Source organism: Prunus persica, chromosome G3 (genome assembly GCF_000346465.2).
Source record: "Prunus persica cultivar Lovell chromosome G3, Prunus_persica_NCBIv2, whole genome shotgun sequence".
Taxonomy (NCBI): Eukaryota; Viridiplantae; Streptophyta; class Magnoliopsida; order Rosales; family Rosaceae; genus Prunus; species Prunus persica.
The window spans coordinates 26,067,364-26,081,356 of NC_034011.1; the positions used below are offsets into that span (position 1 = coordinate 26,067,364).

A 13,993-nucleotide genomic window follows, 5' to 3' on the forward strand; every position below is an offset into this window, starting at 1 on the left:
TGAAAAGCTGAGTCTGAGTAAAGAGTACGTAACAAATTTAATAAGAACTATTATCAGAAACAAACCTTTCCGCGCCTTACACGCTTATCCCGATTCTCGAAAATGAAAATAGCTTTACATGAAATAATTTACCATATTGCAATCTCCCCGTGAATATTTTTGGAGCTTGAATTACATCTCATATCCCAAAGAGCAAAGGAGCCATCTCTCGAACCAGAGACAATAATCTCTGTCAGATAAGAAGAATCAGTGGTTTAAATTAGTTGTATTTCTATTAGTTATTTCACAAATATAGCATAAGAGAGAATGAGTACAAAAACCCACAACAGATGAAAATCTAAACCTACCAGGATTAGTTGGTTGAGGACAGAGAGATTTCACACTTCCTGTGTGCCCCATCAGTATTGCAGTACATTTCTTTTCCTGAATATCCCATACCTTGATCTGGAGGAAGATAAAAAGGCCAAGGAAAACACAGTCAATAAGAAACTGAACTAGCTGTGATGTGAAGGACAATTATGTAAATATAACCTTCCTTATACCAAATTTCATAGCTTTATTTACAGAGTTATCTGTTACTTAAAAGTTATAGCACATTGTAGTAAGAGCTTATTCCTAATAAATTCAATCCAATTTTCTAAAATCCTCTAAGGAAGATGAAAACATTGTTATGATCACAAAACCTACACAGTATCCAGGCAGGACTAGAACTTAATAACTTACAGTTTGATCACCAGAAGCTGTCATAATTTGAGTATCATCCTGCAAAACCACATGTATTGCAAAAACACATTAGCACTAAAAAAATATGCAAAACTAAATTTGATGCAAAAACACACAACAATCTTAAATACTCCTACTTATCTGCTATGATTTCATAACAATCCCAATGGCATAAACACAGGACCCCATCGTTTAACCCTTTTTACTTGATCATAACCGAAAGTACTTTAAAAACAGTTGCCCTTTTGATTAGTTCCATATTAGCAGCAAGATAAGTTTCCAATTTCCATTTCTAATTGTCCAATTTCTAGAAGGCAATCCTACATTCAGCATGCAGGCTAGGAGGCTTCCTGCTCCTATACAAGATGCCATAAGTAAGCTGTGATAGAAGGTGCCAGATTTTTTGACAGACAATAATTCAGAAATGAGCTCCCTGTAGCCATTCACTAAATGGCGTACTTCATTATCATCCATCAGTTCTAATATTTGGCAGAATTCGACTATAATGGGAAGTGCAAGACAGGATCCTACTGATAAAACTATGTCAGAACCCCCACTAAAAGACCAACACCCTTGAACTAGTGTAGTCATATGTGGAATCCATGAAATGATCAAGTCTTTTATCTTGAGAACAGCATCATGTGCCCCAGCTCTGTACAGTGCACCAACAGAACTCGCCAAACCAACAACAAGTCCAGCAACACCCCAGATATCTTCGAGAGAGTCATCAAAGTTCTCATGTGACAGTTCAGCAGTTATATTCATATCTATACCAAATGTGTTAGGTGGAAAGTAGGCAGATAGACTTTCCATAACATCAGATGGCAACTGAGTGAGCTGACCTATCATGAGTGATAATGCCTTAACTATCATACCAAGCAAGTCTGCTTCCGTCATCTTGCCTGTTTCTTTGTCCATGTCAGAATTATCACCAGCATCAACCCTGGTAAGAAGATCTTGACAAGAAAAACCCAAGGCAAGCCCACAGGCTCCTCTGACAAGGGTGCTATTGCTACTACACATAACCTGAAAGCATGCACTATTAGTGAAAAAACCATGGGCAAGGAAAAAGGGGGAGATCAACACCAGCTTTTTGAAGAAAAAATAAGAAAGAAAAAAAAAGAATTGAGAATGTCAAATAGAAATTTACAAACGTCAACAAGTGCAGTGATATTCTCAAACTTTTGCTTATGATCTGTTACATGTAGGCAACTTGAGATCAATCCAAGAGAAATCGCAGCAGACCATTTGCGGTATTCATGTTCATGCTGGACCAACCAATTCAACATAAATTTTGAGGCATCTGATTTAACAGCGTGTGCAGATGGAGGCAAGACCTAACAAACAGCAACCATAGCCAAAATTTAAGGATGAGGTAAAGCATGTAAGACCTAGTATAGAGACATTACAAATTATAAAAGTTAAACCTGCAAGAGAGAATATATCAGACCGTGGAGAGCCTTCAACTTCACTGAGTAAATTATTTTTCCTCTTTTCTTGCTATTTGAGTCAGAACTTCACTGACTAAGTTGAAGCTTCAGTTTCTGAGATCATTTTTCTAGTTGGATAATGCTGTCTATTTGTCACTCCTGCTTCTTTTCTTTTTTTTCCTTCAAGTTCTTTAGATCATTGTAATATCAGGTCATAGTTTCTCAAGGTGTTTCTCTAGTATACTTTGCATATTTGGTTTTGTTCCTTTTTTTTAATAATCTTTTTACTTTTTTTTTTCTTTTTTTTTATAAAAGTTAGCAGGATTCCAGCTACTCACGAGTCATGACACCAATTAATCGATGCTCAAAATACTACCTGTGTAAGCAAAAATCAATATTGAAAAGAAAATGATATGATGTTTTCTTCAAATAATGCCATAAATGCCCAAGGTATACGGGGCAGAATAGATTCCAATAAACTTTTCCATCTAATGGAAATCAAAGATAATTGATAAAGTTAAAACCGGATGGTACCATATCATACATCTTTTAACAGTAAACACAAAATATGCAAAGCACTCAGATTATGAAGTTTACATAAAATATCCCACAACATAGAACTCTTACCACACAAAGTGCACCAATATGCAAATCATTTGTCATGAAATATTTAAAACCGGCAGCATTACGTTAGAAAATTTGATAGTCTCTACAATATTAGTGTATGGTACTACAGGGTTATTTGCTGAATCCCATGGCTGCAATTTCCAGGTAGTGTTCCTTCGAGTAGCCAATTCAATTTACAACAAAAGATGCAAATCAGAGTAAAAAGTACCTGTTGTCCATACATGAGGCTGAAATAAACAATCCGTTTAAATCTTAGGATAAGCTAGTTATACCATGTAATTTTCTTTCCTGGAATGAAGAGGATCGCTAGTTGCCAAGACATCATCAATATGCTACTTTACCACAAAGGAAAAATATATATACACGCACACCCAATATGACTAGATCTCCAGCTATTGCTGTCCAGCACATATCATCAAGGTGGACATTAAGGCTCAGTTCATCTTTATAGCTCAATATAATCTTTACGGGTTAAGTACATACGACATTTAACCAGTGATAAATAAGCACCATCATATCCGTTCAGACTATGGATTAAAAATAAAAAGAGAAAAAAGAATCACACCTGTTTCATCTTCAATTTTTCTTTTTAGAGCACCGAGAGGGCCAAGCAAGGGACGAAGTGCATCATTACTGTACTTCAATGTAGCTGCACCAGCAATCTTAAATCTTGAAGCTCAACACACACACACACACATATATATATATTATTGCCTAAGGGATGTCACTGGTTAAAAACAAAAGACAAAAGAACTCAGTTGAAAACTCAACCTAATCGAGGAGAAATTCTATCATCTTGAGTGCGTGGCAAGCTGATCTCTCTCTCTCCATGTGGTTAAGTATTTGAATGCGACCTTTGCGTCCCGGCTCTAAGCTTTCACAAATAATATCTAAAGGAATTCCAGCAGGTTTTATATCCAAGTGAACTGCAGTAATTCCTCTTTGATTGGTCATATGCAGTGTAGATCACCAAACTTACAAGTTACATGTATGGGGAAATAATATATCATAATTCAGAAGTACCACATTCGCCAATAGATCAAACTTTTGTGGCCTACAGCATGGATATTCATTTTTCCTCTTCCTTTTGTGCCAGTTGTGCGCACACACACACACGCAAAGGATTTTGTTCTTTGTTTATTTTCCTGTATGGGTCTTTCTAATGTATTGAATTTTTAAATTCAGACAACCGTAATAACTGTGATAAGGTGCCTTTCACAAGCTCCTCGGTTGCCAGCCTTGGATTGGGATACGATCATCAGACGCTGCATGGGTTATGAGGCGCAGGTTGCCGAGTTGTTTCCAACAGAATCATCTCTTGAAAAAGGAACCCTAAGGGAGGAATGTGTAAAGTTCTCATTGGCTCATGCCAATAAATTTGATCAGCTCCCAAGTTTCCTGGATGAGCTGTCTGACTTGTCCAGATTCAGAACTCTTGAGTTGAAGCTGCAATCTTGTCTTCTGGATCATCTTGTAGACCTCATTAAAGTATTCTCAGGTTCCAGGCTTGAGAAAGTATTTGATGATGTGCGTAGCTACTTCTCTTCTGTTACTTCATATCAATCACTTGGCACTGATGAGACAAGCTTATTACGGATTTCATGCTGGAAGGGTTTCTATCAGTGTTTAGATGAGGCTTCTCTTGACTCTCTAGAGTACATATCCCAAATAGAAAAGGGCATGGAGGTGCTCTTTGTTATAATTCTATGATTGTTTGTATATTTTAGAGAAATGAGCAATGTTCAGAAAGGAAGAGAAAGATGAGAGAGTGACTGACTGTATTTTTCACACACTATTTGCTTACATAGTGTACTCGGTAGGAAGGAGAGAGAAGAGACTCTTCTCTAACAGAATTGCAGCTGTCACCCTATGAGGTGTTTACACTTGTCATCTCAAAACTAAGCTAGAGAATCCACCTGGACTATGATCCAATGGTTCTAATTACATCACAAATGAAATAAACATAAAATGATAGTAATAGAGCTTGGTGACTTCAGCTTCAAGGAAAGCAGCTGCAGGATTACATTCCAACACTCTTTTCCTTGATGCCTGCAATGCAATTGCCTGCCATAGGAGGAGGAGGTCAGTTGCGTACTGTAGAGGAGTGGTCCGAGGCGGTTAGATGCTTTAGGAAGGCTCGGAAAAGTTGGTTGTTGGATTTCCTGCAGGTACTATAGATAATTAGTAATATCTGCTTTTATTGTTATGCGGTTCCCTACAGAAACTCTTATTATAGTTTGTTGTTTGATGAATATGCTGATAATGAGAATGAGTTGCAACTTGCAACCTTCAGAAAATATTTCTTCTGTTGCTATACAAACTAAGTAGGAAATCAAGAAATTTATAGGGCTCTATCAATATGTCAATGCAGCTTGATTTATGTTGAACACCATTAGGATACAAATGCTTTAGTTGAACCTAATGGCGCACCTAATGTCCTTACAGGTTTCCCAGGAGGACCTGCAACAAAGAGACGGTCAGCTTATTGGAGTTCTGAAAAAGGTTCAAACCAAAGCTAAGCTTGTTAGGATTGGTTCGATCCCATTGACTGAGCTGGGAAGGCTAAAAGCTTGGATATTGAACACAGAATTAAATGGTTAGGATCTTTCTAATTATGTGTATAATTTTTAAATGGTAAAATATGGTTAGTCGAAACATAAGAAAATAAAATGGATGCATCGTGAAAGGTTTGCTCGACGCCACAGTGCTTAATAGAATAGGAGTTGCCGTTACTGATATTTGAAAACATCTCTAGTATGAGAATTTCTTACAATGCTGCTGGTGCCTTTGAACTTTACATATTTGCAGGTATGTGGGATGCGCTCGTTGAAGTTGTAGCAGCTTTGCAACATGCAGACGGAAGTGTCAAAAGACAGTGGCTTATTGATGCAGTTGAAATTAGCCGTGTATCTAGCTATCCTTCCATGGTAGGTGATAACACGTTTCGTAGAGTGAATGGCATACCCCTACTACAGGGCTGTTGCCTTCCTTGAAATTCTAATGAAATTCATGAGAATTATTAACCATTTTCCTTGTTTGCCAGCTTGAACATCTCTGTCTGTTATCTATTAAAAATTAACCTTATTCTCCTACAGGCATTGCAATTTCTTGGGTTGCTATCTGGTAGCTGGAGCAAATACATGCCTCTTCTGATTCTGGGCAAACATATACTGTGCTAAGCGATTTACCAGTCACCCTTTCCTCTCTCCTCTCAGACTCTAGTTGGGGAGGAGTTGCGGAATTTGTCGTTCCTTCTCTGTTTGCATCGACAGAACGCATTTACAACTGGGCTATACATATCGCACGGTGTGAGGATGTGCCACCTGACACGCAACCCATTGATAAAATTGAGAATTCCATGGCTGTGTTCTTATTGAGAGTGATGCATTGTACCTCTGTGTTTTTTAAGGATTACCTGCCTCTGGAGAAGCAGCTTAAGCTTGCCTTTAAAATATCCCATTTATTTTAAAATATTCTATTCATAATGTACGCTTTAAATATATCCAACAATATAAATCTGGATTTCTTTGTAGCAAAGGTGAGCCTTGAGATAATGAATCAATTAGACATGGTATGTATTTAGTTTCTAGCTTTGTTCCTCTGTGTGCGCTTAGGGTTGAGGGAAAATTTATGCCTTGTGTTTTGCATGTGTATGAGCAGTGATACAAAGAGATTGCTTATCTTTTTAGGTGCCCTTTGTCATATTGCTTATCTATATTCTTTGAATATATTATGTTTTGATTATTATTTAATATATAAAAATAAAAAATAAAGTTCACAAAATAATTTAAATAATTTATTTATTATTTATAAAATGATTTAAATATTTAAATATTCACTAAAGAAATAATAATTAAAATATAATTGTTAATTAAAATAATTTAAAAAGTTTAAGATTTTAGTTAATTACATATATTAAATTAAAGAAGTTGGAAAAAAAAAAGTAAAGGAAATAATTTTATATTTTTAAAATAAAAAGAAAAAAGAAAAAAATCTAACTGACGAAATTTCGTCGACATAGATCTATGCTGGCAAATATTTGCCGGACTAGACCTACCCCAACGAAATTTATCTCTGCCGACGAATTACCGTCGGTAGAGGTCTAATCCGGCAAATATTCACCGTTATATTTTCATTGGCAAAGGTTTTTAAATAAATTTATTTTTAAAATTTTCTTTTTAGTAATTATATAATATCTTAGCCTTATTTAATTACTTTCATTAGTAATTATATTTTAATTATTATTTCTTAACTGAATAATTAATATTAGATATTTTAATTAACTTCATGAATTATAATACCAAATAAATAGTAATTAAATATATCTTAGCTTTAATTAATTACTTTTATTATTAATTATATATTAATTACTTTCATTAGTATTTAAATATTTTAATTAGTTTCATTAATAAATATTCATTTATTATTTTGAATTATTTTGTACACATGAACATTTAGTTTCAATTTCCAAATTTGTTTTTAAAAATTTGTCTTGATTATTTAAAAATCATAGAAAAAAAGTTTAAATACCCAAAAATATTTTATAAAGTATTTTAGTATTCTATAAATGGATTTTGTCCTCAAAACTTTAAATCCAAGTCACAACGTGATTCGATAATACCAACTACTTGTTGGAGTTTGAATGAAATACATAAACTTGAGTCTCACATTTAAAAAGAAAAAAATATCTTTGTTCCTTATACAGAGGAGTCTTCCCACACATGCAATATGAAAGGTAGGCCTAGTGGCGTCGAACTTCGGCTTCACTTTTTAATTGGGCTTGAATTTTATATACATAATAATTAAGATAAATTAAACTAAAGAAGTTGGCAAAAAAATAAAAATAAAGAAACTAATTATATATATTAAATCTTTTGTGATAAAATTTCATTGGCATAGGTCTATGCCGGTAAATTCTTGTTGAGAGAGGTCTAATCTGGTAAATGTTTGCTGGCATAGGTCTATGCCAACAAAATGTCATCGAGAGAGGTTTTTTTTCTTTAAACAAATAAAATAAAATTAGTTTCTTTATTATTTTTTGGGCCACCTTTTTTATTTTAATATATGTAATTAAGTATTTCTTACCTTTTTTAAATTATTTTAATTATTATATATTTAATGAATAATTAGTATTTAAATATTTTATTAAATTCATAACTTAATAATTATTTATTAATTATTATAAGTTATTTTGTGGAATTAGTTATTTATTTTTTTATACAAAATTAGTTTTTTTAGTTTAAAAAAGAAAAAGTGATGAAATCCGTTGTTAAAAAAAATTATGAGTTTTTATATTTAAACTCCACGTTTTTCTTTGTTCGCCCTAATACTTAATTTATTAAGCTCTTAAGTTTTATTATTGTGTAAAAAGACAAAAAAGGTCATCCAACTTAATATTTAGCCCTAATATATGTATACACACACCCCATCACTTTTTATATTAAGTTTTAGGAAAACAAAAACTTCTCTATACCCTATTGCCATATTACTCTTCTCTTTCAATCCAAAAAAATATACTACACTCTCATCTTCTCTTTACAAACTCTAAATACGACATGCAAATAGTGGCTTGTGGGTCGTCAATTGAGTTTGACAACAATATTTTTATCTCTTTAAGTAATGTGAGGTTGAGGTGAACTTAGAGTGGTAAGGGGCAAGATAGTGGAGTATGGGGTGTGGGGTGTGATTTTAATTTTTTTTTCTGCTAGGTATGTATTTAGGGGTAGTTTGGGAAGATAGTTGAGGTTTTCTTAGAAATTGTGAAATTGTGAATTAGAAGTTGAGGGGAACTTAGAAAATGGAGTGAACAAAGAGAAGTGCGGAGTTTAAATATAAAAACTTGAAATTATTTGAGTGAAAATTTAAAATTTGAAAAACATCAAATAAAAATGAGAGACTAAGGGCCAGTTTGGCATTACTGTGCTGTAAAAATAATCGCTGTCAAATTTGCTGTAAGAGAAATCAGATGTGAGATAAAGCAGTTTGGCGTTTGGTAAACTTTTTGTTAAAAGTGTTGTTGGTACTGATTCCTCATATAATCAGAAAATGATTGCCGCATAATCATTAAACACAGCGCCTCTTCAAAACTGATTCCTACATAATCAGAAAATAAAAGCACCTCATTAGCTGTTTTCCCTTATAGCTTTATCTCACAATAATTTTTAATAATAAGTGATTTTTTTATAGTTTACCAAACAGACTGGGCTTCCCAAAATTTTTAAAAAATCACTTATCATTCCAAATAAACAACGCCAAACTGACACTAAAGCTAGCCAAATTAAAAATTCAGCGTCGCTTAACCCAAAAACTCTGTGGAATTTTAGACTCGGCCCGTCCAATTATAGTTTCGATTCTGAAAAGTTTTGACCCTTAAGCCCAACAGTCTCTTTTTCTATTTCTAAAATATAAAAATTTCCTTCGTAAATTCCCTATTATATATGCTCTTTTCTTTCTCAAGAACTGACTCAACTGAGACCTCCTCCATTCACAAGGATGAAGACGCCGATGACACAGCTCGACGACGAAACGGTGCGCAGCATGGCCATTGGAGCCGTTTTCCCAGACTTTGTGAGCTCAACAATTCTCCTTCATATGCTACTTTGTTCTTCTAGCAATTATTATGATTAGCGAATGTTGAATTTTATGCACAACCAGGAAACTTTATTTGTTGCGAATTCAAGCTGGTTTTGATTTGGTTTGGAATTAGAGTTCACTGTTGTGATTGTTCATATATGCAGTGAGCAATCTCACATATTCATGAAATTGATTAAACTTATTCTTATCAAAGGAAACGCTGAAGAATTGAGGGTTTGAATTTGAAAGTTTAACTCGTCGCTATTATTAAAATTAAAGTATAGGTTTTAAGAGTGAGCCGTTTGTTCAAATTTTCAGGGTGGGAAGATAAATTCACTGGATTTTCACCGCAAGGATGATTTACTGGTTACGGCTAGCGAGGATGATTCTGTGCGACTCTATGACATTGCAACTGCTAAGTGAGTTAACTATTACCTGATAGAAGATGTTTATGTTGCAAGAAATCGACTATAGCTGTATACATATATATATTTACACACACACACACTCATGGATGAAGTAGTTTACTTGTGCCTTGATCTTATCCGTCCTTTTGTTTACGAGGGAGCATTTGATCGAACCAGTTTCGTGTTGTTAAATTGGACCCCGTTGTTGTTGTCAGTTGAAGAAATACAAATTCTTTCAATTGCATTTCTGTGGTATAATTTTGTTATCAGTGACATGTGCTATGTAAGCTTGTTTTATGCTATGGTTTCTTGTAGTGAGACTTCATTGATTTTAAACATTTGAGCATGTCTTTGTGTATGGCTCTGACTGTTATTAAGTGCATGTCCACTTTCAAGTTCTTTCCTTCATCTGAAATTTATGTTTTATAGATGCAGCGCACAGAAACCAATGACGGGAAACTGCATCAATATTGTTCCTTCTTTAATAACGTTTCTTCATGAACTTCAGGTTGCTAAAGACCACATTCCATAAGAAACATGGAGCAGATCGTATATGCTTTACCCATCACCCAAGTTCTGTTATATGCTCTTCAAAACACAATCTGGATGCCACTGGAGGTGACTTTTTTTTTTAACGTGCCATTAACTCCTAATTCCTGTGATATTATTTTCTAAATGATGCTGACTGTTTCCTTAGCAGAATCACTGCGGTATCTGTCAATGTATGATAATCGATGCCTTCGCTACTTCAAAGGACATAAAGAGAGGTTTGAATCCTTTGACTTTTGTGGTACTAATAATAAGCCCATGATGTGTTTTGGATCACTTGTTATCTGTTTATTAAATGGATGCTTATTTTCATAAATTGTCTATTTAAGGCATTAGGATCTGTACGTTTTACTGAATATCAGTTTAGAAAATGACACAATTCAAAAAAAGCATCAGAGAGTAAAGTCTGTTTGATAGGTCACAGAGTCACAGTAGTCACTTCATGTTCTGAACTTTGTGTGAAATGCTAGTAAACATGATACTTAGAAAGTCTGTGTGGTGCTAGTAAACATGGGTGCTTCCAGTTTGTTGTTTATGATGTGTAAACATACATGGCTTTTATGATGTATCTGCATGCACACAAACAGCCATGGGTTCTCGGACACACACTACTAATTCTGAGTTCGATCATAAACAATGAAATAAGGTCTTATCCCTATCTTATAAATGGACATCATTACCAATGCTGCTAATTAGTTAAGTTTTATCATTCTTTTCCCTCTCTCTTTTTGCAAACTTGTTTTGCTTATTATTTCTATTAACTGCTGCTGTAGAATTGTTTCCCTCTGTATGTCTCCAGTCAACGATAGCTTCATGTCTGGTTCGTTGGACCACACTGTCAGAATATGGGATCTCCGTGTAAATGCCTGCCAGGTAGGTTCTTGGTTTTAAATACATAACATGATAAAGGTAGGCTAAATTTGGAAAAGTAATCTTGAGAAGTAGAGACGCAGTTATAAGACAAGATTGCAATTCATGCTTACAGGGAATTTTGCATCTACGTGGTAGACCTACAGTTGCCTATGACCAGCAAGGTCTTGTTTTTGCTGTGGCAATGGAAGGGGGTGCGATTAAATTGTTTGATTCACGTTCCTACGACAAGGTTATAACCTATGAATAACTGACTTTGTTTTGGGATAATTATGAATTTTCAAATCATGAATTTAACTAAAATTTTCCTAATTAGGGTCCATTTGATACCTTTTTAGTTGGTGGAGATACTGCTGAAGTTTGTGATATCAAGTTTAGCAGTGATGGCAAATCAATGCTCTTGACAACCACAAATAACAACATCTATATTCTGGACGCATATGGAGGAGAGAAGGTATGTTTTCCTGTTGAGATTATTTTGTACTCTCTCTGGGTGTGTTACAACAATATGCCTAAAATTTAGAACTTTCCTTTGTGCAGCGCTGTGGGTACAGTTTGGAACCATCTCCTAACGTAATAATAGAGGCAACTTTTACCCCAGATGGCCAGTATGTCGTGTCAGGTATATGTATTTTGCACTGCTTGTTACGATGTGGCATCTTATCTAATGTTCTGATTCTTATTTTTTTTACTTCATCTTTGTCAAAGGCTCTGGAGATGGAAACTTGCATGCCTGGAGCATCAACAAGCGGAACGAGGTAACGATTTATATATTTTGATTCTGCTTATGATTGTATTGTTTTGAATGCTAGTCATGAGGACTATTAACTACCTCATTTAATTTGATAAAAATGGTGTACTGGTTATCCATTTTGGCTTGTAGTGGGTTGTAAATGCTTGGAAACAGCACAACATTGCTCAAATACACTAATTAAATGCTTTGTACCATGAGATTATAGATGGAAAATTTTGAGTCTCCGACAATCGGTAAATTTCTTTTTTCAGCAGGTGGCATGCTGGAACAGTCACATTGGAGTTCCATCTTGCTTGAAGTGGGCTCCCCGCAGGGCCATGTTTGCTGCTGCATCATCTGTTCTTACCTTTTGGATACCTAACGACTCAAACGCCGAGCCGACTCGCATGGACACCGAAGCCGGTGTTGAAGCCGAGCATCCGTCTCAGTAAAACCCTTTTGAGTTAGTTCCTCCTATTAATTTCATATGCTTCCAATGTTCTTCAATTGGCATTGGTTTGTTTGTAGGGTCAGAGTAGTCTAGCCCCTTGAGATCAGTTTAAACTTAAATATACCATAAAAAAGAAAAAAAGGCTTTCAGATGTACAATAGTTTTTTTATGGACAGAAACGGCTGTGTGTTTACTTATTAGCAACATTTTAGAAGATCGTATGCTCGCGGGGGGCCTATGCAAAATGACCTAACTTTGCTTTACGAGGAGCTAGTCCGAGTTCCGAGCCACCTTCAGAGAGTGCGTGTACCGATAAATTTGCATAATTAAAATTTAAGGACATACATTAAACACAATGTAAATAATTACACAGGAAGTGCCAGATTCTAGAGGTAACCATAACCGAAATTCATGGACCTCTTAAATTCTGCCAAAAACAACCCCATTAGACTCTTCTACGTACGAGAACAAGTACATGACAATACGAACAGCACTAGATACGTACACCTCTGAAGCCAGCCAACATCAACACCTAACAATAGAAAACCACCCGAAAGAGGTTACGACATTATTTCCCTTCCATTCTCGTATACAACCTCTGTAGCCTTTCTTCCACTTCAACGACTTTCATGTCCTCCTCTTTTCGTCTTGGGCCTTACTCTGGATGTCTTGGCTGCCCTCCTTGGTCTTCTGTCCCACAAACTCCACCATATCCGCCGTGCGCCTCTTCATCTGGTCCAGCTGCTCCGGCACCAACCCCGTGGCCCTCCGGAGGTAGTTGGTGACCCAAGACAGAGACGAGAGTGCAGTCAGTCCAAAAGCGCCCGAAGTTAGAAATCCGGTAACAGCCAGGCCAATGACAAAGATAGCCGGGACAAGAACCGGGCTGAAGATGATGAAGAGTGGGGTGGCCAACAGAGCCCCAATGATGGTGCCCATGAGTGTGAGACCAGCAAGCGCTAGCAGGGTTCCGCCAACAGGAAGGCCAGTTATGACTGCGAGGACCTGGCCAGTGGACGGGCCTTGGTATTGGGTCTTGGCCCCAAGGCCATGCTGGGGACGAACTTGGAGCTGGTGTGGCTGAGGACGATCCGCCATTGATGAGAGCTGAGCTGAGAGAAGAGTTTTGGGAGTGACGAAACTTTGGACAATTTGTTTCAGAAGAGTGATCAAGCAAAGGATGGATGCGAATGGGATTGAGATAAGAGGAGAGGTGGTGATATTTTATAGAAGAGTGGTGAGTGCAATGTGATGACACGTACGTTTGAGATGGTGAGTTGGGGCTCTGCATGAGGAACAAGTTTCAGTGCCGCTTTTGGGCACTTAACCAAAATACTGAAAAAAAAGATTTAATTCGAAAGTTGAGGTGGCTTTCTGTGGAGTCTTTATTGCCACCATTTCGCGTTCGGTTCTGCCACATTGTTTGGTTGCCTGCATGTTTATAAAAACGGGCATTACTGTCTCGAGCTTGTCTTTTTCTCTTATTTTGCTTTCTAGTCTACATGCATAAGCCCCTAAATAAAAATTAGCGAAATCTAAATACATGTTAAGTTAATGGGTGGAGACTTCTATAGACACCCCAAAGTGAAAACCCTAAGTGCTAATGGGTCTAGCTAAGTAAAAAATAATT

The 13,993-nt window shown here is 36.0% G+C and overlaps 2 protein-coding genes across 5 annotated transcripts; one reads left to right on the forward strand and one right to left on the reverse strand.

The window, feature by feature from the left end:
* LOC18784167 (WD repeat-containing protein 82) lies at positions 9,224-12,563 on the forward strand. Of its 4 annotated transcripts, none has more exons than XM_020558827.1 (10): positions 9,224-9,347; positions 9,672-9,772; positions 10,269-10,378; positions 10,461-10,527; positions 11,083-11,182; positions 11,295-11,411; positions 11,496-11,633; positions 11,720-11,801; positions 11,888-11,937; positions 12,185-12,563. In XM_020558827.1, the coding sequence occupies exons 1-10, from the start codon at positions 9,273-9,275 to the stop codon at positions 12,362-12,364; spliced, it is 1,020 nt and encodes a 339-aa protein (XP_020414416.1). In that variant the 5' UTR covers positions 9,224-9,272; the 3' UTR covers positions 12,365-12,563. The 4 variants fall into 4 exon arrangements, with proteins under 4 accessions (XP_020414416.1, XP_007215652.1, XP_020414415.1 ...); XM_007215590.2 differs by having other exon boundaries at positions 12,188-12,563; XM_020558826.1 differs by having other exon boundaries at positions 9,227-9,347; positions 10,458-10,527.
* Positions 12,669-13,577, reverse strand: LOC18782328 (oleosin 18.2 kDa). Its single transcript, XM_007215041.2, has one exon. The coding sequence runs from the start codon at positions 13,459-13,461 to the stop codon at positions 12,991-12,993; it is 471 nt and encodes a 156-aa protein (XP_007215103.1). The 5' UTR covers positions 13,462-13,577; the 3' UTR covers positions 12,669-12,990.

Coding starts and splice junctions, on each gene's coding strand:
- LOC18784167 (XM_020558826.1), top strand. CDS start 9,273: ATGAAGACGCCGATGACACAGCTCGACGACGAAACGGTGCGCAGCATG. Junction 9,773..10,268: donor TATGACATTGCAACTGCTAA/GTGAGTTAACTA, acceptor CATGAACTTCAG/GTTGCTAAAGACCACATTCC. Junction 10,528..11,082: donor TTCAAAGGACATAAAGAGAG/GTTTGAATCCTT, acceptor CTGCTGCTGTAG/AATTGTTTCCCTCTGTATGT.
- LOC18782328 (XM_007215041.2), bottom strand. CDS start 13,461: ATGGCGGATCGTCCTCAGCCACACCAGCTCCAAGTTCGTCCCCAGCAT.